At 36.3% G+C, this 25,156-nt stretch overlaps 1 protein-coding gene across 1 annotated transcript; it reads left to right on the plus strand.

Moving 5' to 3' along the window:
• The first annotated feature begins 2,284 nt into the window (after positions 1 to 2,284).
• Positions 2,285 to 25,156, plus strand: LOC134534926 (BRO1 domain-containing protein BROX-like). The gene is made up of 9 exons (XM_063373649.1): positions 2,285 to 2,470; positions 4,995 to 5,192; positions 7,529 to 7,624; positions 10,505 to 10,683; positions 11,357 to 11,526; positions 13,742 to 13,823; positions 15,106 to 15,256; positions 19,942 to 20,101; positions 23,234 to 25,156. The coding sequence occupies exons 1-9, from the start codon at positions 2,370 to 2,372 to the stop codon at positions 23,336 to 23,338; spliced, it is 1,242 nt and encodes a 413-aa protein (XP_063229719.1). The 5' UTR covers positions 2,285 to 2,369; the 3' UTR covers positions 23,339 to 25,156.

Below are 25,156 nucleotides of genomic sequence, written 5' to 3' on the forward strand. Positions count from 1 at the left end.
ACATGGAACATAAAGTAATACACTGAAGAAACACCTATAATATATATATATATATATATATATATATATATATAACCATAACCCTAATCAATTGAACAGTCACTAGCAAATACTTTGTCCAAATATTGTAGTTATACAATGTTGGAAAGACAATAAAACCGATATGGCGGTGTCTGATGCTTCGGTATTAGTTCATTTGTATTAAAGGTACCTATTTTCTCTACGAAGCTGCTGATCCTTAATTAGTAGGTTGCGTTAAAATGAGCATTTAAACTCTTTTCAATGCACAATTTCTGTCAGTGCTTGTCCATGTATCGGTATGCTCTGGTACTAAGGTCAGCCTTGGGAATTTTTTCTAAGCCGGTCCTTCCCGTAAGTTCAAACTTAACCATTAATCTGAATTGTATGTCAACAATTAATCTACTTTAGAAGTTAATTGTCTTGCTAATGGCAGCATACATAGGTTATACGTCCCTCGGCCCTATGTCCCTTGGTTCCTGTCAAAGAATGCCCAGATAACTCGTTCAATTGCCCGCATAGCTCCAGCCGGAGAGTGATGAGTTCAGGCCTACGAGGCCGGGGCCGGAATAAGTAGGACAGGGAAGGGTTTCTCGTGGAGATTGGATGTACTGGTGAAGGTAGTAGGAAAAGTACGTATTGTCCGTTTCCGTGAGCGGGTTTTATTTGCGGAAGCCCTATCACAGCCTGGCCGACACGTTGCGAGACGAACGGTTCTCCATCGCAGCGACCCGGACTCCCGAATTACAAAAATAGTGAGCAAGCGATCTGGTAAGACTGCTGAATGCAGCTCCATGACTTATTCAGCTAGTCGCGAAACTCGGGCCATACATAACGTGTACTTCGAGCGAAGCGGATAGCAAGAGCACGTCTGCTCCGCGTGGCAGCTAGCAGGCGACTGACACTCCGCACGCCTGCGCGCCGCTGCGCGCAGGCCATGGAGGAGGGGAAGGGGAAGCAGCCCAGCGCGGGAGAACATGAGCTCGCGGTGAACCAGGCTGCGGATCTACATACTACCACAGGCACTGAAAAAACATTATATACATAAAATATAAATACAAATACAAATGAATTACAAATAGAATACAAACATGATACAAATATGTGGCTGTCCGTGACGGGTCCAGGGCACTCGCGGGTGCGTCCCTGATCAAAGCACTACACTGAGCTGCACCACTAAAGCAAGAGAGGGCGCTGACGAGGCATAGCGGCCTGAAGGAGCTGGGGAAACACTTGGGTCGACGTCAGGTTATTAATTAAAACACATTCTTGTAAAGTGTTGATGTCACAGTTGGTAACATGTCCAATTTTGCAGAGAGCATGGAGAAAAATGAAATTGTACTTATCTCATTAGAAGTTTGGCATAAAAAGATTAACAGTTCTTTTTGAATTTATTTTCTTGGGTGATAAACATTTATTACAACATTAACCATAATTTTTGCGTTTATTAAACTGACGTCGTACCTCTCTTGAGACCTGAAGCTTGGTCACTACCCAGCCACCAGTAATCACCTCTGCCTGCGGAATGGACCCACAAACCAGCAGCTACAGTCAATAATTCATATATATAATGAAAACAAAATATATTATCAATAACTTGAATTAAGCGATTTTTTATTTCATTGTGGTGTGAACCAGGGGCGCAACAACTAAATTACCAAAGGGGGGGCAATATACCTTTTTATAAAGAATCATCGATCCCCCCCTATTGAAGTGGAGTGGTCCGGGGGTCCTCCCCCGGGGAAAATTTGTACTTCAAGTTGGAAAAAAGTGCAATTTAAGCAGTTTTATTATCTAAATATTGATTACACAGCACTTTCTTTGCCCCCGTTTGCCCCCACTTCAAGGTTTCATAGGGGGGTCAAAATACCCTGCCCCCCCCCCCCCTTTGTGACGCCCTTGGTGTGAACGGTTAACAAGTGAAGAATAAAGAGTCAAAATACCTTTACCTTGGTTGGCTTTTATCCACAAACATTTCTCTTCCGATATTGCCACCGGAAACACCAGGTAAAACGCAAAAAAGTTGGATGTTGAACGATACTTGTGTTGTAAGGTCTTGCTTGTGTCGCATTATGAGCTACGTATTGTTTATAAACTGGTATTCTGAAATTTATCTACTGAACATTTTGTGCTTTGCGTCTTTATGCTCTTTCATATTTTAAAACCAGGCCATTGTGTCAAGTTGGAATTCTTGCCACTAGATGAAAGTTCAATCTCAAGAAAAAAAAGCGTATCATATCTTATTTTCTATTGAAGCTGTGCCACAGAGCGACTGTGGAGTGTCTGTAATCTTTGGTTTGTTGTCATTTTTTTTTCTACGGGGTATCTGACAGCTGTGGGGCGTAGCTATTATGTCGCATTGGTTTCATAGAAATGTTATTAAAGCAACATCTTTTGTTAAATTTGATAGTAAAATGGTGGCTGAAGATTACGAAGCTCTTAAAATATGCAGGTGCGTTAATTTTAAAGGATTTTTAAAAACATTTTTTAACCTTACCGTTTTTAGTTTACTGATCCACTTTGAATATCTCGGTGCCTAAAGCGAATCATTAGAAAAATATTATATCAATTTGTGGACTTGTTAAGGACTCATCATGTTTAAATTAATAACCTTTAGAAATTTGTGAGACTGTGACGTCACTGATGTGTCATTGATTTAACCGTTCAGAAAAGTGCATGCTAAACTTACTCAATTCTACTTGTTCCGTTTTTAAGGCAAGGTTATACGGTTGAAATCAGAATTCTGAATCAAAACGTTTATAACAATTTTTTTTTAATATATCAGAGTAACAAATGAAATAAAAAAAACAAGAGTTATGTAATTACGAAAAATTGACATATCAAAACACAGTATTGCAAAGAGGCAAATAGTATGGATTGCATGGACATATTTTTATAGGAAGTTTTGTGCAGAAATATATGAACACTAGCTTTTACCCGAGGCTTTGATTGCGTTATGTCCTTAAGTATCAAAGATCATTGCAAAGAAAGAAAATAATATGGTAGGTAATTGTTTTTTTTTATTGCGTGACTGGAATCATCAGTATTTAAAAATTCTAACATCCGATTTAGCTTAAAAAATTGAAAACATGCTTTATTGAAACATGTTTCACTATTACAAAAAAAAAAATATTTAATCCTAACATTTTAGAAAGTTCAATTGTGTGATCCGAAGCCTCATTCCATTACATAGTCGAGGAGCATCTAAATTTCGTATAAGCATAACTTGTAGGCCTACATTTAGTTTCATTTGAAGTTTATGTAAAGGTACACCCGAAAGCTCAATTTTTTGGTGCCAATAATGCTCTTGCGTACAACCACCGATCACTATTAAAATTTTGCTGCAAGTCCGGGAAAACTTGTATAATTAGATCCACATCATTTTCACTAAATTACAAAATTCTCTTGAAAGTAAAATATAACCATCATCAATATCCAAACAACAATCACAGAAGAAAATAGACACCTAACCTCAAAAATTAATAAAGTTTAAGTATTGCTTGGCGGTGACAGAAAAATAAAATTGAATAGTAAATGGACCGCCGGTATTATATTATTAAATAAGCGAACTATTTAATTTACTTATTGAAACACCAGATGGCGTAAATGTCATTTAAATTACTCAAACTCGCAGTCAGACGATCATACATACAAATATCAATTTTTTTACCCTTCGGAAAAAAATATTGTTTTTTATTTATTTTTAATAAAAAGTATCCTATGTTACTTCTAATACCTCAAAGAAAATGTGTACAAAGTTTCATGATGATCGGTTAAGTAGTTTTCGCGTGAAAGCATAACAAACAAACTTACATTCACATTTATAATATTATATAGGGATACGGATAGGGATAGGGATAGTTTATAGTGAGTATTGAGTGTTATGAAAGCTGCCTTAATGGTAATATATTTCCAATGGCACTTTTATTTAAGTAAAAATGAAATTTAGAATATACACTTTTAGAACACTAAAGACGTACTACCTATATTTACCCTGTAAACAGCGTTTCTGAATTCCTACTGGTTTCTGAGAAATCACAGTTTATAGCTTCCATTACAATTCATGTGCATCGATGTATCTGTGGTTTTTTTTTTTTTTTCGTGTGGGTTTGTTTCAAATAATTTTAGTAAATAGGAGCATTGTTTTGATGATCAAAGGAGTTAATATGATGGCTATTGCAATTATAAGGGAAATTTTAATGTTTTTAAATTTTCTGTTTGTTTTTGTAAAAAAAAAATAATTACATTATGGAATCTTTGTTTTCTGACAGTTGCATTTAAAGTAGCCTATGTAGTATTTTGAATCATGTAGTAGCAAACATTCAAATGGGAGTGAAAGAATGGTAAGAATGGTCGATTAGTTAGGTTAGCTACATTAAAAATGTTTCAAAACATTGTGGACAATTGGTTGGGTTGGAATAGCTGCATTAAAAATACTATAAAATATTTTCAATGGGTGCTTAGAAATCACAAATTTTGCAGCTATCCTTACCTAACCAACCGTTTACATGATTTCACAGTATTTTTTATGTAGCTATAATAACTCAGCCAACTGTCCACATTAAAAAAAAAATATTTTTAATGTAGCTTACCTAACGTAATATACCATTTTCACAATTTAACTAAAATCCTCCAAATCATATCAACACAGACCCACACGGGAAAAGAAAAAAAATGGCAACAACCTGTGTCAATGCAGAGATATTGTAATGTAATCTGTTAACTGTGGTTTCTCAAAAACCAGTGGGAATGCAAAACGCAGTTTTCCGGGTAAATATAGGATTGTCACTAGTGTCCGGAAAAAATTATTTTCAGAATTTGATTATTACTTAATGGAATAGCCCCGATGCTAATTTGTATTAATAAATTTTTTTCAGTGTTTGATGTAGTAACTTCTTTAGGGTGTGTAATGCAAAACGAATCTTTCGTGTCCTGGCGTCAGCTTTGTGATTCAGTTGTGTTTGTTGAGCGCGCAGTGATCTGAGGGAGAGCCGCCAGCGACTGCTGGAGCTGCTCCCCGACCCCAACCACGCTCCGGACGCAGTGGAGTCCGCCCTGAACCTGTACCTAGCTCTGCTGCACGGCTTCATCACGTCCCTGGACGGGGGCCCGAGCAAGCTGCGAGGCAACTTCCTCTTCAGGTGGACCCACACGCTCCTGGGGAGCAGCCCTGAGTGAGTGGCAGTTAGTATGCCTGACTCGTTTTTGGAATTTTCCTTTTAGATCTGATATATATGAACAGTAACGGATCCAGAGGGGGGGGGGGGGGCTAAGGGGCTCAAGCCCTCTCCAAAAGCATCTGGGTCCACTATTGTTTTAGTGTTTGCCTTGATAAAGCCATGCCTCAGCTGGGTCAAGCCCCTCCCAAACCAAAATCCTGGATCCGCCACTGTATATGAACTTAATGTAACCATTCACAATGACAACAGAGAAGGCAAATAAAATTCAAACCATTACATGGCTTCAATAAAAACTTTTTTATTATACAGTAGGTATTCACAATTGATGTAGGTAGTAAAAAGTTCTTAGGTCCATTTATCCATGATAATATTGTTATAATAGGTTACCCAGGTGTATAGGTGGGGGACAACAGAACTGTTCCCCCACACCATGTCCCTGCTGCATCCTGACCTCGTGGTCTCTGACGAGCAGAGGAAGCGGGTCTCAATCATAGATGTTGTCACCTTTACTGCCTGATGGAGGGGCTAGCCAACAGGGAAGCTATTGGCTGCTGAATGGGCTAGTATGTAGTGGTGCCGATGCTGGGTTGGGTTGCCTCAGCCTCTCGTTATGGCCTTTCCCCTGCACCTCCGGGCTGTGTTGAAACGGTGTGTTCATTTTCCTACGGCTCTAGGGAGCTCGTTCAGTAGGACTCAGCCCGCGCTTGGGAGCATTTGCCAGTAAATCTGTTCGGCAAGCAGCACAGGTTAGCCCCCCATTAATCTGTTACAAGTGTGGGAATACAGGTCCAGTAATTAATTAGAGCTTATGGATCAAGTTCATTTTATGACATAGGATTCATATTGGTTGGAAATAAAGTAAGGGAAATGTGTGACCATCATGAATGTGACAGTGCCAATGATAACAAATTGAATTGTGGAATGAAGGAAAATATACTATGTAAAATTTCAAAATTTGGCAACAGCGAAAGCCGAAATAGCATCATGGGGAAAAAAAGACGAGTGATAGTGTTAGCTTGGGAGCGATTGTGGTACAAGGAGGAGTGAATTAATAAGGAAATAAATATTAAATTTTTTATAATAAAGTGAGTAATTACACAATAAGTATTAAGTAGATATTAAGATCTTTATTGTATATGTGTGGAAATACAGTACATGTATGTAGTCACAAGAGAAGAGCAAAGTTGTGTTGATTTATATTAAATTAATATAACTATGCAGTGTAGAGAAAGAATGTCTGGTTGGTTGATTGTAATTGTAAACAGGAAAATAATGGTTTGTGTTTCGCGATATAGAATAAATTAAATGGCGAAATGGCAATTGTTTTTGGCTTAAATTTTCATGAAGTTATCAACATGGTTGAGCTGAATCAATTATGACCGGTACATTCTAATGGTATAAGCTAGAAATTTGTGGGTTTTGTCCGGAAAACAATCCACTTTGAATCCACCTCCATAGCTGCCTCAACCTGAATGCTTGGTTATGACTGTAAGTACCCCCCAAAATTGGTCTGCCAGGAAAACTTTCACACCTGAGGTTGGATCTGTCGGTCAGAAACGACCCTCTCAATACACCTGACCTCTGCGTGCCTGGTCAGCAGGGAACCGACAGCCACTCGATACCTGTTAACTCTTTTCTTTCCCGCTCCTACCTCGTCCGGCCTTATACCGTACCGAAATAGAGGGGAAGCTTTATTGGTCTGTCCACAGGCCGCGGCCCAAGCTCATTGGGTCGGACCCGAAGAACCCCAACCACCTGCCGCCTAGCTACCCTGTCGCGGAGCGAGTAACAGGCGATTTGCCTAACGGCGGTTTGCCTAAACATGAATTCGTTATGGCGATTTGCCTAAAGTCATTTCGCGTAAAGGCGTTTTGCCTAACTCCGATTTGCCTAACGGCGTTTTGCCTAACGGCGTTTTGCCTAAAATGTTACTATAATGACAAAACCTCATTTTGCCTAACGGCGAATTGCCTAACACCATTTTGCTAATGGCGATTTGCCTAACAGCATTTTGCCTAACCTAACCTAGCCTAACCTAAGCTAACCTTACCTAACCTAAAAGCATTTTGCCTATCAGGGGTTTGCCTAACGGTGATTTGCCTAACTGCAATTTGCCTAACGGCATTTTGCCTAACTCCTATTTGGCCAACGGCGTTTTGCCTAAACGGCGTTTTGCCTAAAATTAAGCAAAACACCTTTAGGCAAAACGACACATGACCCGCGGAGCAGCATGCAAGAAGGCCGCCTGTCCGATGTCCATGCCCTTGGGAGGGGACAGGAGGAGGATGACATGTATGCTAACAGTATATGTGCTTTGTTTCTGTTTGCAGAATACAACAAGATACTGTGTTTGAAGCTGCCAACATGTGCTGCAATGTCGCCCTCTGGCACATGAAGCATGCAGCCTTGATAGCTGCAAAGGACAAGTAGGTTACACACTGCATAGTTACTAGTTTCCTTTTTGTAAAATGAACATCAAATGTAGTAAGGTCCTTGATGCTAAATGGTAAACACTGACCATGAAAATACTAGTGTGGTTACAGCATACGTTATTGATGTAACCAATCATAAAATTGAAAAGGTAATAGGGGAAAAAAAATTCTATTGTTTCAGAGTTGTTTCTTTAAGTAACTCTGGTCACATGCTGCAATTCTAAATTTTGTTAGGAGAGGTTGCCATTTGTTTACGTTAGTTGAAGTCATTAAATAACGTGCTATGTAACATAGACTGTTGGCTATAGTAATGTTCAAGTAAAGGAAAATTTCGAAGAACATCATGACCATCTCCTAATATTGCTTTGCGACTGTTTCAGCGGTGTCTTGCCTAATGGAAATTGTACAGTTTTAATCCTCACTCTTTAGGGACAGAGAACAAGTTCTGCAAAAAGTGGTGCAGAGCTTTTTTTTTTCTAACAAAATCTTGTAATAGCCCTGCAGTGAATTTTTTTCATGAAGTACATTTGTTTAGTACTGAAATAAAATTGCTTTCATTAAAAAAAATTTTTTTGCTAACATGCATTACAAATGCTTAAAATATAAATACAATGGAATGTCGGGCATATTTGGGACCACTTCCGTGTCGGATTAGTAATTTTGTTTGATTATTGAATGTCATTGTAGAAGTTTTAGGCATACCAAGTGTGAATAGGGACATAACTATATCACCATCTAGGCTCGTGCCCCAGATGCCACATTGGAATGGGGGCTCTAAACTGGCAGAGTAATTTTTACTATATGTATTTAATATCAGTGTTAGAACAAAAAAAAAATGTTGGAGGGCAGATAAACTGAATTATTTGTATTGAAATATATATAGATGTATATCATCAGATATTTAAAAAAATACCATTTTACGCATACCATCCAACTTGCAATGTATTAAAAATGAAATTAATCTAAGTAAGTGTATTTATTTACCATCTAAGTTGAATCAAAAATATTTGGCCTCATGGAATTAACTTGTGGTGGGGGAGGGGGCCAAGTTGTGTTCTTTCCCCCGGGTGAAAACTACTCTAGTTACGTCCCTGAGTGTTAAAATGTGAAAAGTAACCCGCTAGAAAACAAAGGAAACACTGTACTGAAGCAAAAACCGACTGTAATGATAAAATCTGAACGAACTAAAACACTGACAGCACAGTAATGTGATGTGACCTGGCGGCCACTGTCAACAGCCGTAATCAACTCTGAAATCTGAACTCAAGTTGCTCTCTCAGAGCCGGATGATAGACCTTTCACTGTTCGTAAGCAAAAAAAAAATATATATATACCATTTAATAATTTTTAATTTTTTTAATTTAGATAGAGGATGAAAATGGATTAAATTATTAGTGCACAGGTTATCTACAGGTCAGGAAAGTTTCGAAAGGCACGAAAGTGAAAAGAAATTTGAAAGGCTGGTCACGAAAGTCACTAAAAAAAATCCCTAACTGAACAGCATTGGTGCTGGAAGTCATGAAACTTAGTTTCCAGGAGCAGTTTGCTAACTTGCATTTTGTTCTTTGATGCTTCACCTCAGTTTATAGTTAAACATTGAACATAAATAGTTGAAGTCCACTTAAATAATGTAGAAACTATACCATAAAAAGGTTTTGGCTATCTTAATGTATAAAAATGGATGTTCGTATATATGACGTTGATAAACTCAACTCCGTTTGACCGATCGCCATGAAAGTTGGCACACCAAAGTGTTTTTTCACAGAGAAGGTTTTTATGCTATCAATTTTGCTGTAACTAGCCATGAGATGGTGCTGCAGCACATCAATGTCTACACCGTTTAACAGATTGCCATGAAAATTGGTATACACAGATATTTGAACACAGAGAATATTTGATAAAAATATTGTTCATTCACTTGCGTTGAGCCAGATATTAGTATTAGTGTGAATTATTTTACGTTAGTTCCATTATATAGCGATTGGAATAATCAAAAATATTGTTCATTCACGTAAATTATTAATAAAAAATGTGTGTAATGTATCATCAATTCATACCAATATCATATAATTTTAACAATATGAATAATCTTTCATTTTCCCAAATTTTTGTAGAACACTTTATAGATTCTAGATTACATACAAACCATTCACTGTAGATATATAGAGGTAAATAAATAAACACTGGCAGGACAACGTCTGCCGGGTTTTGCTAGTATAACATAAAATTCAGCATGTTCCTTTGGTTTGTAGAAAATTTTACCCGTATTACATTTATTATCTTTGAAAGATTTGTGCAATGGGAGTGCATGACTTGATGTAAGTTTTTGGACATACGCCATTGCTAAGAACTTTTTCTGTTGAAGAAAAACTAAAAAATAAATAAATAAAACACAAAATTAAGCAAAAAATTGCTGTTGTCAACAAGGATATAAACACCACAAAATATTCCGTTGACCATATTCCTGTTGCGGAACAATAACTGTAACAGGAATATGGTCAACGGAATATTTTGTGGTGTTTATATACTTGTTGACAACAGCAATTTTTTTGCTTAATTTTGTGTTTTATTTATTTATTTCTTTATTTTTTAGTTTTTAGTTTTTCTTCAACAGAAAAAGTTCTTAGCAATGGCGTATGTCCAAAAACTTACATCAAGTCAGTATTACATTTAACTATGTTTTAGTTTGGTTTTAAATAGTTTTAAAAGTAATGCATACCTTGATAAAATAAGATTTGTAGGATAAATTTGTTAAGAGGTCCTGGGAAAGTCCTTAAATTGGTTTACGACATATTAGCGGACACCCTGATGCACGCTGTTGTGTTGGTCGGTGCTGGGGTATTCGTGACGAGTGGTGTGCTCTCCCCGGCACAGCCTGGACATGGAGGAAGCCAAGGACGTGCACAAGAGCCTGCGGAGGGCTGCCGGGGTGTTGGGCGCGGTGCAGAAGGAGCTGCTCCCTCAGCTGCGGCAGCCGGGGGCCAAGGCCGGGGACCTCGACCCCAGGGTGGCGGCTGCCTACCTCCACCAGTGCACAGCGGAGGCCCAAGAAGGTGTCTCATTGCCTTAGCCTGACTCTCCCTCTCTTTTTGGAGTTATAGGCGCGTTGCGAAGTAATGATTGGAGTGAATTGCGTGTGAACCATGCAGCAAAATTTTTCAAGGGATGAAATAAAAGATACATACAAATAATAATCATAAATTTGCTTTTAAATCATATACTCTAGTGACCGATGATGAATAAAGGTTCTTATAATTAAAAACATGTATTCATTGTGGATATTAGTGATAGAAATTGTGTTTATAAACTTTTTCAAGTGTGTTTGTGTTTGAGTGTTTGTTTCTGTGTATAATTTATAACTTTTTTTACTAAAATAGAATAAAAATCATAATATATATTGATTTTCATTATTAATTAAAATTTATCAAGTTTATTTTACAAAAGTGCACCATATATTAGTCAAAATGGCACTGTTTTGGTGGTATTGGTATTAAGAAATTTCTGAGTAGATATAATAATTCGTTGGGAACAGACTATCTTTATGAATAAAATAAATTGGGGAAATCTCCTTTCTAAAAAAACAAAATTGCCTTAAAAATAAAATCATAGAATCTTGTCCCTAGCAATAGGGCCATGAAAATTTCCTAGTTTAGCATGTTTTTTTTTGATGGTCGACGGTCACAGCACAGTTGACGTGTTTCACGTTGCGACGTGTTTTGTTCGCAGTCACGGTGGCCCGGGCTGTCGAGCTGAAGCATGTGGCGAGCCTGGTGTCGGCCCTGGCCAACGAGACCTCCAAGATGTTCACGGAGGCAGCGCACAGCTTGCAGAACGTGGAGCAGGCCGTCAAGTGGAGGAAGTACCTCGAAATAAAGTCCGCCTTCTACCAAGCCTACGTGAGCTCACCTCACTTTCTGGAGGGGTTCTACTTTTTCCTTAGTTATGTTGTGGAATATAGTATTTACCCGAATCTAAGACGACCCCCAATTGACAGCCTCATGTTTTTAGGGAAAAAAAATTTTATTGTATTAAACACATGCCAACAAATTAGATATAAAATTGAAAATGTGAATGTTACAAAGGATTTCAACCACCACTTTTGAAATACTGTTAACAGTTTATGTACAAACAGAAATAAATACCTATATGGCTGGTACTGTAACTGTGGGAAACTGTTGAGTTTCATTATGCTGATGCATGTTTTTGTACAAGAAACTAGTCTATAAGATGGGCGCCATCTTGTGCTATAGAACATTCCAAAAACATCGGTCGTAACATGTTGCAGCCAGTAACTACTGCACAACCAAAAAACATTTACCCCAAAATAGGTATGTTTACCTAAAAATCAGTGTATCTGAATATAAGGTGACCCCTTTGTTTTGAATTATAAATTATGGTAAAAAATGTCTTATATTCGGGTATATACGGTAATGTCCTGAAAAATGCAGTTTTATTATAGCTGTGCCTAACATTCATTTGTCTAGCACCACAAAAATTATTGTTCGCTCATTATGATTACTTTTTTTGTCAGCTATTTCATTAAAATGAGTGGTGTGCTGCTAGCAAAAATCCAGTTTGCTGACTCTAGCAAGGGTGTTTTACATTTATTGATAGCCACCAATAATCTTCCTTTGCAAAACAACGTACTAAATGACGGAGCACGTTAAAATATAGTGAAAGCCCTTATTTACACCTTTCAAGAGACCACTAGAAAAAAGTTAATTTTGGAGAAAGTTTATGTCTCTGTCAAAAACCACACAGTGCACATAGCTTCAAGATTAAGTCATTGATAGTACAAAACCTTTTGATGATTTAAAATTTTGTAATGTTTGCCCTGTGGTGGATCGGTAGCACTTTTGAAACTCCAGCCAAGATGATGTGATCACCTCTGTGTTAATGATAAAACATGGTGATACGTCTAGGCTGAGAAGCATGTTGGTTGGTGCCTCCTTTCGGACTCTGATTATGGGCATGGATATTCACGCTTTAATCCTTGCTGTGTAAGGACTTGATAGGAGATTTTTGCTCGTACACAGTTTGCTGCTGTGGCACGTTCAGCAGTCAGCTGCAAACTAAACACCCTCTTTAAATTGGTCATGTGTCAGTTCTATTTTACTTTTTCACCAGTTCTTTTTTTTCTCCGGTTCTTAAAATTCAGTGCTCGGTTTTAGGTTAGCCTCCACATAATTTCCAGTCACGTCAAAGATACAGTATGTCCTGTTAAATGGTGTGTTTGTTTAATATGATTTATCAGCGCTCCACTTTACCATAGTCCAATGACAAACAAGTCGCCAAGTCCCTAGGTAGAACAGTTGCTTAAAATCTCACTTGATGGCTGGAGCAGATGTGTACCAACATCCTGAGGTGCAGCAATATCTAGTTATAGGAGGGTGGCTAGCAACTGGAAAAAAAGTTAGGGAAAACCGGAAATGCCAGGGAATTTTCAGCGACAGGTAAAATACAGGAAGACTTGAGGAATTTTGTAGGTAGTCAGGGAATAATTATTTTAATCATTACATATTTTTAATGACTAGATTAATGAAAAAATTGGATTTGTGCTGGTTCCATGTACACATCCTTTTTATCCCTTTCCCAACCTGTAACTAAGTGTGTCAAAAAGTTGTCCTTCCATTTTTTGTTTTGCTTACAAATCATAAGTACCATACCTATATCAGCACTTCAACCATGCGCAACTGACTTCAGTGCTGTTAACAGTAGTGCAATAAAATAATTTTTGTTGTATGCTGCAATAGTGAAGTGTGGTATGCTTACGAGTCACGATTTTGAATTTTTTTAAAGTTATTGGTGACTAAATAAATTCAGGCTTAAGAGCCTCAGTCGATGTCACTCTGGGTTATGCTACAAATTTATTCTTTTCTTTCTCTCTATATAATGACGTTCTTCAATTGTTGTTAATATGGCAATAACATGCAAAATGTCATGGAACAGGCCTTGTATTTGTTGTGGACAGTTCTGTTCTAAGCCAAGCTATTGCTGAATAACTTAAGGAAAAGCTATTAAGTATTTAATTTGAGATTATGGTGAAGAAAGAGAGTATATTTTTGTCGTGCAACTGTCACAAGTCACAAATGTGTGTTACACTGTACGCAGGCATACTGTTACTACGGGGAGAACCTGTTGTCTTTGGACCAGTGCGGAGATGCCATCAGAGCTTTGCAGGAAAGTCAGGCAAGTGAGTATCATAGTTTTACACATTTTATTGCCAAGTTGAGCTTGCAGATAGTTGGGAAGAAAATTGACAGGAACGTAGGTACACGCAAACTGGAACTTGTTGGCATAAATAGGCCTGTGTGAATACTAGTTTTTTGATGTGAAGTGAATATCAATTTGAATTTTTAAAATCTTCACAAAATTGAATCAAATTTGCAAATATTGTTCTTGGCAAAGCTGTATTACACTTATTTTATAAAATTCAGTATTAAAGTAAAAAAAAAAAAAGTTTAACATTTGTAATATTTAAACTGATTAAGTGATTAACTGATTTGGCCCTATATATAAATCATTCAATAAAAATTATAAAATAACCATTCATAATATTGATATTGATCATTCATAAAAGCAAATGGAGTGCCTTCTTTTGTTTTGTTTTTGTTACCAACTTTGTTCAAGCAACACACATACAACAAAAAAAAAATAATTAAAAATATTTTCATGAATTAATTTTAGGCTTGCAATTTTTTTTAAACCTTTGGAACAAATGCGAAGCTTCACATCAGACGTGAAGCTTTGCATCAGAAACTGAAGCATCAAATCAAATGAATAGCAAATTTCCTAGTGAAGTCAAATTTAATATTAAAAAGAGAATAAATTGATTCCCTTAGTCAAAACTGTGCAAAGGCCTAGGCGAAAGCCTGCACATCCATGGGGGGTGAGGAAGTGTAGGAGGGAACAGGGGTTTATTGGAAAGATTACTCATCTCCCACCCAAAAAAATCTGGGTTTGATTCCCTGTGAGTTCAAACCGGGTGAAAAATCTGATGGACATGACCTTGAGGGGGTGGGGTTTTCTCCGGTACCGTCAGTTGGGGTAACATTGGCCCTTTGAGGGTAACTTTGGCCCAAGACAAAAAAATGTTAAACCATGTTACAACTCTTCAAAATATTTATTAGATGTGATGATATCTTGGGCCAAAGTTACCCTCAAAGGGCCAATGTTACCCCAACTGACGGCACTCTAGTTTTTTCCCACACGTTTATTCCTGGAATGATCCATTCTCATCTCATTGTCCCCATATCGTCTCTAATGACCCTGATGTTGATGAGATGTTAAGCCCTAATTTTTCTCACACATAAAGGAAACACATTTATGCATGGATGTGTGTGTTCCTGTCGGTTGTTCCTAGCCCGCCCAGCGGCCTGTGTGCGCCTATGATGTGGATAGCAGAGTTGCTGGTGGATTGTGCGAGGGACGTGATGCTGGCAGGTTGTAGTGGAGCGTGGCGGTGACTGCCGCAGGCTACAAGAAGGCGGAGGAGCTGTGCCGGGAGTACGGGAAGCTGAAGGGCAAGGGCAGCAGCGCCAGGCCGGAGAACCACCCGTTCTTCAGGAAGCTGGGGCCCGTGGTGAGGCTGATGCTGGAGAAGTGCGAGCGTGAGAACGGCTTCATGTGAGTCGCCGAGAGTGGCGTGTCATCCAGACATCGTAACTATGATTATCCTTTTTTTTTTTACTCATACTAAAAAAAAATACTTATCGTATTTACTCGCATAATCGTCGCAGCAATTTTACCAAATTTTATGAAAAAAAAAGTGAGGTGCGACCAACATGTAAGGAAAAATTTAAAAAAAATTGTTTAAGTTAACTTTTTAGTAAATCGCTTGAAAATGCTAAATTAAAGAAGTTAATATCTAGGTACATGGTACCTATACGTAATATTTATTTACAATACGCGCAAAATAAACAAAACAACTTTTGGTTACAAGAAGTTTGGCAAAATAAAAATATAGTATAAACTAGGGATGGGATTTTCGAATCTTGGATTCGTCGAATATACCGAATCCTATGGATTCGAGGATTCGTAGGATCCGAGGTGGGATTCGAGGTAGGATTCGAGGTGGGTTTTTAAGAGTTTTAGGTAGTAATTGAAATGTTAGTGCTGGGCGAAGTTCAAAAATTTAGAACCGAACCGAACCCTTACGTTCGGTTCGGTTCGGTTCGAAACCTCATAAAATATATTCGAAAAACCGAACGTTCGTTTAAAAAAAATTACGTTTTTCTAATTTTCTAACCCCCATTTGAGACCATTCACAAAACAGCACAACAAAATTACATTACATGTAATAATCCTACTTTTATCGCATAATCGTCGCCTCAACAGTTTCAAGTGCAGACAAAAAAAATTATTAATTGTCGCATAACTGGCATAGAATTTTCTTCATATAGGCGCGCTTTGTTTTTTATTTACTTTAGAGATTTTTGTATGCATTTCTCGTACTACGTAATATAAACTATCGTACAAATGCCAAAGGTATTGTACATTATACCTTTAACTATAGTGCGTGTACGAGAAGTGTTGTAAAATCACCAAAGATTGCGTAACCCATACGTTAAACTAAAGCGCATGTACGAGAACTCTCGTATTTCGGCAAAACTAACGTGATCAAGTTAACACAAGACAAATGCGGTAGGAAATGATTACGTAAATTACGTACCTATTTTAAATTACTGGGATGTTTTTATTTTCTTTGGCATTTTTGGTTACAACAGTCAGGTACTGAAAATATTAATTTAATCTTGTGTATTAAAAGTACTGGTCCAGTCAATTTTACATTACGGTACTAAGTTGACTAGCGTAGTTGCGGCAGCCATCATTATTTCTCGTGTTCTGTTTTTTCCGACGCAAATTTCTATAACCACACTTCTTACGTTACGTTAACAAAATTATTGTTCTTGAGGTGATTTGCGATGAGCAGGCTTACGTCGTTGAAGTTTTCTAAATGGAGAAAAGATAATGACGACCCAGATGACCCAGAACCACCCCAAAAAATGTCTAAAGTTTCTTCTGACGAGCAGCATTCTTCCAAGAAAACAGCAACTGCAGTCAGCGGGTTTTGTAATGTAGATAGGTAACTTAATTCACATTCGACTTTTTTTTAATGTCCTATTAAAAAGTGTTACTTATTAAAAATGTTATGTGGCCTTATGCTGAATGTTCGTCATATTTATAATATATTTTTTTAATGAAGGTTAGTGTACACTGAAAAAGGAAGATACCTAGTCTTTTTGAAATTTAGATGGAACTTCTTCATGTATTAAAAGTATATATAAAGAAATTAAATGCAAAATGATTTTCTCTAAACTGTTTTCTTTCCTTCATTATTTATTGCATAAACTTAACTTATAAAATGTTTTGCAATTTAATAAAGCTAAGCCATATGTTTTAATTTTACATATGGCTGGAGAACTTTTCTTTCTCACCATTCAGTTAAAGACCAAAATGCTGTGGTCGGTTCATTTTAATTCCAAACAATTATTTCTGTATGAGGTTTGGTTCGTCTCGGTTCGAAATTTTTTTGCTATGGTTCGATTCAGTTCGAAACTAGAGAACTGAGGTTCGTCCAGCTCTAGAAAATTGTATACCTAAATAATATTATAAAGGTAACTGAAATAGCACAAACATAAGATAAACTACGCTGCATTTTGTCAATTAGCATAACTACTCGATCATTTCCAACCTTCAATAATATAACATTGCAGAAAAAAAAAATAATTTTTTTTAAATGGTGTCTGTTATACAAACGTATTTTATTGAAAACATAGGAAGGATTAATGTAACAGAGAATTAGACGGATAGAAACTTACGTGTGTGGTTTTTGAGGTTATTTGTCTATTTTATATCAGGTGTATACACTATGCACTTATTTTATAATTTTATAAATACACATGTGATTTTTTTTAATAACATGTGAAATTTAGTGTGGGACTGGGATTCGAGATTCGATGACAAACACTGAGGATTCGAACAAGGATTCGGATTCGACCAAAATGTGGATTCGTCCCATCCCTAGTATAAACACAAAATTGCAAAAAAATCACTAAACAAAATACATTTATAAAACACATTCAGTCTCAACACTCACCAAGTTTATCTATTCATTGTCTGAACTAGATTCTGATGCATCAGATTTATTTGATGGGATGTCAACGTCATCTTAGTCGCCTCTGTCGTCACGTGTTATTCAAGTTGTCTGTTTGTTTTCACCAGTCACGAACAAGTTTTTTACTTTCTGAAAATTCTCTTCCATGCTCTTCTGCAAATGCGATTACACGCAACTTGAAAGTGGCAGTATACAAATTGTATTTACCCATATTTTTACAAAATGAACTTTCTCAAACTCTGCAATTACCGGTACTTTCCACTCCAATGCAAACGAGATAAAACAATGGCATCACAGCATCTTATCTTCCACACACATTCCTTCCTCCCACACGGCCAATTAGGACATGTCGCTCAAGGTTGGACCAATGATAAGCGCCACACGCCACGTGAAAGCAGGCTGTTCCATTGTGTTTACGGCTGTTCCGATCGCGAGACACGCCACATGAAAGCAGGCTGTTCCTGTGTGTTTACGGCTGTTCCATTCGCGCATCGCGCCTCGCGCCTCAGTCGCCGTCAATAAATAAGGGTGCGAAGATTATGAGGAGAATCTTAAATACCAAATTCATTACCTCAAACAATAGGTGCGACGATTAAGCGATGGCGACGATTATTCGAGTAAATACGGTAAGTGAAGGTAATAAGGCTGCACATTTCTGGTTTTTCATGTTTCTGTTCGGTTCCGGATTGGTTTTACACCAAGAACCTCTGTTTTTTTTTTCTGCTTCTGTTCTATAAAAGCAAAAAAAAAAATTTTAAAAAAAATTAATTCCTAAGAGCTGAACTAAAGATATGAATGAGTTTTGCTGAGTCATTACTTAGTTATTAAAAGAAATCAGTAACACAAAAAAAAAGAATGAGTAGACTCTTTGCACTAGCCTGTAAAATTTTTAAAAATATATTTAAGCTAAAGTAAAAAAAAATTATTAAATAGACCAATTGCTTCTAGCATCCAATTCCTGATGGTGAAGATACATACTCATTTTATAGTTCGGCATTATTAGAGATCTTTAATTAAATAACAAATTGGGTATTATAAAAGTAAAATTGTTCTTAAGTTGACCAAACACACTTATTTTTCCTCCCCCCTAAAACAGTTTTGAGCATTAAATATTTAGTTTTCATATTTATTAAAAAATACCACTTAAGTAAAATATCATTACAACATACCTGAAAACCCAAAATTTTGGACTAAATAATAAAAGTACTTTATATTGAATTGATAATAAATAATGTCAGACATTTTGAAGTCTAGACATTTGTTTCTAACCAAAAAATTGTAAAAGTAAAGGAAAATAATTCTCAGCTAATCTGATAAACTATGACAGTGTTATGTTGATAGTGTTTTTCATTGGGAACTCTAATTAACGTCAAAGACACTTGTGATTATTATCTGTGTGCCCACCCTATATCCTATATGTTAATAAAACATCTGGCAGCCAAGGGTATAAGTTCAAGTATTATAAACTCTGCTGTTATAAGAGTAATTGTCTGGTTCTTGTATTTCAACTACCTACAGCACTCGGAGAGCATTGAATGTAATGGAATTGTGTGTCTATTCAATTCTAGATAAAGAATAATTTAAAACACTTTTTTTTTTTAACTTAATTTGTTATTCGAGTATACCTATGTTACCTTTGTAAGGTTAGTGATCAGTTATTGTTTGCAGCACATCAACGTACACTTGAGAGAGGTTCTGCATTGTTACTTTAAATACATATCATTATTATTTGGTTCAGTATAAACATACCTACTCTCTTAGAATCCTCTGTTCTTACTAAATAAAATATTAGTTTATTCAGTACTGTTACAGAGTTGTAGTAAAAATGTTACGTACATAACTGTAAGCAGATAAATACAAACGATGGGTGACAACCTAAATGGATGAAATAGTACTGTTTAATGTGTATGAATTTTTTAAGTTTCGGTTGGAAACTATTACATTGGAAATAAAGGAAATTTGGAATACCGGACGATATTGATACTTAATCAATTACATCGGTACACCACTAGTTATTAGGTATTTAATCTGCGCTAAAAAGCAAATTAGTTTCATGCATCTCATGGGCACGTACTGTGTGCTTGCTAGCCACGATCACAGAGTTCGCGCTGCGTCTGTACGTAATGCACGTTGTGCCGAGGATACAGCGTACGGTGTGTCTGTAGGAGCGTGGGTGGTGGTTGGCTGGTTACAGCTACCACCAGAAGGTGCCGGATGACCCGCCGGAGCTGGAGATCAAGGCCACGTATGGCCTGGCTAGTCCTGAGGAGTTCCACTTGCCGCAGCCCAGCCCGCTGTGGACTCCCGTGACGTACAGCGCCCTGGACTCTGCCGGCCCCGCCTCTGCTGTCTCGGTTAGAACGCTCCTTCGTTTTGCTTCAAGTTCAGATGTCTACGAAGGGATTCATTGAATTACACATCCATTCCGATCTTCACGTCTGTAGTACAGCGTGTCCACATTCTGGAAAGTCGGGGAATATACTTGAAATTCTGAAAAAATCGTGGAAATTCCCCAGTGGTAGTAATTTGAGGGAAAAATTTCATGCTCCAATCTGCCATCAACCCGACTGTATAATAATTTTTGAAGTGAAAACTTCTTTAACCACATTGAGCGATTTTTTGGTAGGGGTAAATCTTATGGGTTCGCGTCACCGACATGCTAGTGACGTGTTGCGCCAGACTGGCGACACGCAGCGGCCTGTGTACATGGGTAAAATCTTGTGAGTTCATCACCGACATGCTCTAATAACAGTACATGAAGTTAAATTGACCAAGTTGAACAAATTACTTTTGTTTATTTATTTATTTATTTATGTAGTGAATGTTGATTATTTGTAGATCTAAGTTCATATTTTTTTTGTCATAAAATGGACATGGGAAAATTATTTCCATAAAGTATAATCGTACTAAAATAAAAAATGTAATCAAACAGAAAATTAACTGATAATTTTTTTTCCTTTTCTTCTGACATTTTTTGGCTGGAAACAAATGTCCCGATTTAAAAATCGCAATACATAGGAATTTTTGAACCTTTTGTCGTAAATTTCTTTTAAAAATGGCATTAAACTATGTGTGGAATATCTAATAAATTGGTTGTAGACAAAAATAATTACTTCTGCCCATTGATAGAGGTTAGGTGTCAGACATTTTACTAGATAGTCAAAGATATGAAGATACATGGTGTAACACTTGATGTTTGTGATGAACAGCAGTACTATTGATTGCTGCTGTAGTAGAAACAAACATGTATTCGAGACATTAAAATATTTTCTTTTAATAGTTTATCTGCTGTGTTACAAATCTCTTGACAAACATGCAGGCCATTCCAAAATGGTTTCTTTTCCAGTGGCTAAAGAACAGAACATTTCTTAACTACCTTACTAAATTCACTACAAAATCTGATACAATATATCGAAAATCTTCTAAATAGTATCTAAAACAAACTTTCGTACATTTGAGAATATTTAGGTTTTTTAAAGAATTATGTTGGAGTCATCCGCAAAGCTAATGAGATACATATTTTTACTGATTCTTCAGCATCATTCACGTATTCAATAATAGGACAGGAAAATTCTTCCTTGTGCAACCCTGATATTTGTTGTTTGGATATCAGAATTGACAATGCTTCAATGCGGACCCAATCATTCAGGCTGAGCAGAATGGGTACTATATGCTTCAAGTCATTAAGATAATACTGTAATAATTTGTGTGTTTTTAAACTATTCCTAGTTAAAATTATTTTTTTAAATTCAACATTATATTTTGATTAATCGTGCCAAATGTGTTAGATGCTGTACAAATAATTCCTATTGATTCATTATCAATTGCCTTGTATTGGTATCTTTTATAAAAATCAGCAAAAGCTGTTTCAGTGCTTCTAGCTGTTGTAAATTTGATAGTATTTTATAATTTTCATTCATATAATTTTAACACATTGATAAAATATTATTGCGAAACTAGACGTAACTGCTATCAGACGATAATTTTATTTAGGTATTGGATTTATTACCTTTCTTATGCAGAGAAATAGTTCTTGCAGTTGGAAGATATTATTGGAATATCTCAGTAGTAAAAGATGAGTTTATTATAGGAAATATAGGAACGTATATACCATTAGCAAACCAACCAACTATATTAAAAATTAAATTATAAAAATTAAAAATTACTTTACTACACATAAATCACAAATTTTAAATTGCCAAAATTACATTAACATTCAAAATATTGCGTGACCTGATACAGAGGCGGACCAAGGGGCGAAAGAGGTCGCTTGTTGCTGTCAAAAGTAAAATAAAGAAAATACATTTATGCGGTTTTGAAACCAAATACTAATTAAAATGTGTTAGCAAACCCTGCACGCTTGTAAGCGTACTTAACTGCTACATTGGTATGGCACAGTTTTGCAAGTAAATCTTTCAGATTCCTAATACATAATTTACCTAGTTTTCTTACTTACAATATATTTTGAATGTATATTATATAATAAGTCACGTTTGATTCACGTAATAGGACTATTAATATAAATACAATAAAGTTTGCCATTATAGAGAATATAATGTTAACAATTAAAGTACTACAGAGTACCGTTAAATCAAATCTGTGAAAAATTAGGAAATAAATATTTGTGTTCGATATAGTTCGAAGGAAATGGAAGAGTTTTCGTCGATTAGCTTCTTTCTATCTTTAAAATACAACTACTTACTGTCACCGACACCAGTTTTATAGTATAGATAGTTTCAAAGAAATTTTATTCCCTACAGAAATCATCTGCGATAGTTGTGACATCTAGTGGGCAAACTCTAAACTCATCTTGCCTGACGTCTAGCGGCGTAATGCTGAACTCACACATCAGTCGTCCATTTCACGAGCTACAAGTTTTAAACTCAAATAATTTAAATTACGTATGTACGGTATGCAATCATTAAAGCGACATAGAATTGTTCAGGATACTTAATATACATTGTGTGCAAAGCAAAAGCCTTTTACAGTTTTTATAAATACCCAATATTTAGTTTTAAAATTTTCTTAATTAAAAATTAATAAAAAATAATTTTTTGAGAAAATATATTTCATCATATTTTAAAAATTCAAAGCTTTCTTTACAAAAGTATGGCTTTACGTTTGTTTACCTACAATGATATTCATGGGAGAAATAATTGCCCTGGTGGCTGCAAAACTATGGATCTTAGCCTTAAAAATTATGCCTTAACTTGTACGCAAGATTTGATTATGTGTTGTGAAATCATGTCCTTGAATATGCAGAACAGTACTCTGGTATTTAAACAAAACGAAGTGTTATTTCATTGGTCATCCATTATTGAGTGTTGCTACTCAATAACACTTTCAACCATTTCTTTATTTTATACCAATGTGTCAATGTGTTAACTGGTCATGTTTGTGTTAAATTATGCACAAGTGCTTTGTACATGAGTTCATAGTAAATGTGCCTAGGTAAACAGATGGGAGTGGACTGATCTTGATTGCAGGGAGCAGCAGCGAAGGCTGAGGGGGAGTTACCCCCGGTGAACGAGGTGAAAATCCCAGATGCCACCGAGGAGCCCAAGACTGAGAGCGGCTGCACTCTGCAGTGAAGCACGTCTTGTGACCAGTTGCGAACGACACTTGCTTATAGCTTCCTGCTTAAACAATCACATGGTAGAGTTGGTAAGCACGCACGTTTGCAGTTACCTGGAGAAAAAATTTCGTACTTTGTGATATGTATCATTTTAAAATTTAAATTTGCCACAAAATGGCCAAAATTTGAAAAAGAAATCAATTTTGTAAACTGGTTTACTAAAGTTTTTATTTTTTTTTACCTGACTGGTATGCGAAGAATTTTTAACAATATTTTATAGAACTATAATCAATGTAGTATTACAAATGTATTTTTTTTAGCCTTGGCTGTGTACTTTCTAAAGCCTCCGTTATCTTTTATAGCTTCTTGCAAGTCACTAATGGACTCTGGCTTTCATCAGTAGGTGTTTGCAAGTGCGTGTAGTGAATGAATTAATGGTCTTGACAATTTTTATGCAATTCAGCAATTTTTCACAATGTCATGTCCAAACAAAACCTTCACTGTGCATTGCATAAAAAAAAAGAATAGAGATACAAGATTAAAAGTTTGCTACCAAAGCTTTTCAGATTTGTGTTCAGATTTAGAAAACATTGAAACAAAAATCTACAGTAATTTCCCCCCACATTTTCTCTTATGGTAATGTTATTTTCTTTTTACTGCACACAGCTGTTTTTTTTTTAAAACGGATACTGTAAAACTGGCCCCTTAAAAGAGAAAAGTGGTAAGAGTTGGTAAGCTATAATTTATTGCTTGTAGTGGCTGCAAGAAATGAAAATTTCGAAGCCTGCAAATTATGTAATCAATGTTATTTTACCTATGTCCATTTATGCTGAAATAATTTACTGCGGAAGGTCGGTCAGCATGCTTGACATCTAACATGGATTTTTCATCGGTGCTGACCCAAAGTTAGCATGGGTCGGTCAGTGGCTGCTGAATTTTGAAAGGCAGTGACTACTGCATATGCTCAAAGAGAATAATAAATAGAGGTAGGAGGATGATTCAACACAACTCTTGCTACACTTTTTTGGGAATAGCTTCGTGTCCTTCATCTCCATGACTTTGACTAATGGCATCATTCACCCCATCACTCTGTAAGTCTTGACATATTCTTCCCACAAAACATTTTATCTGTGTGGAATCCTGCACGTTGAAAATACAGTATTTACAGTTTGGTGTGGATTGGAACTGGTGGCCATTATGCCAAATACTGAGATGGTTCTTAAATTATAAGCACTATGGGAAAACCTTTCACATCTGCCTCGTTTCTTTTTCACAAGCAATTTCAGGTCTGATCTGCCGACCACTGCAAGACCATTATTTGTAACAAACACTGGAAGGAATATATATATATTTATTCCTTCGAGTGTTTGTTACAAATATTTTTTTGCACTGCAAGCACAAGATGGTAGCTTTTATACTTTGTGTGCCTTTAGTGTGTCATGTTACTTAATGTATTTGGCAACTAATAACAAGTTTGCCCAGACTATGCAGCAGATAACAAGTTATTTCTCGTAGAAATATTTTCTTATGTTGTTATTGATGGATTCTAAACAAAGTTTTAGTTACATGTTATTGTATTATAACATTTACGCGTGTTATTGATTAGGGATCTGCAAGTACATATAATTATAAGTTCTTTAGGCTAACTTTCAGTTTATGAAGCCAAGGTATATTTAAATCAGATTTTATTGTAAGTTTTTTTTAAAGCCTTAGAATTGGTCAATCTGTGTAAAATAAAATTAGTTTTGAGTTGTGCAGAACTTGCAGGTCTCACTATTGTTTATTTTAATTTTAATATGTATTTATGTTTAATAAAAAAATATTTGTAACAACA

This window comes from Bacillus rossius, chromosome 8 (genome assembly GCF_032445375.1).
Source record: "Bacillus rossius redtenbacheri isolate Brsri chromosome 8, Brsri_v3, whole genome shotgun sequence".
NCBI lineage: Eukaryota > Metazoa > Arthropoda > Insecta > Phasmatodea > Bacillidae > Bacillus > Bacillus rossius.

Bases quoted from the DNA above. Each gene is read 5' to 3' on its own strand.
- LOC134534926 (XM_063373649.1), top strand. From the start codon at position 2,370: ATGTCGCATTGGTTTCATAGAAATGTTATTAAAGCAACATCTTTTGTT. The intron at 11,527-13,741 runs GTGAGCTCACCT...CACTGTACGCAG, and splicing joins CCGCCTTCTACCAAGCCTAC to GCATACTGTTACTACGGGGA. The intron at 13,824-15,105 runs GTGAGTATCATA...TGACTGCCGCAG, and splicing joins TTTGCAGGAAAGTCAGGCAA to GCTACAAGAAGGCGGAGGAG.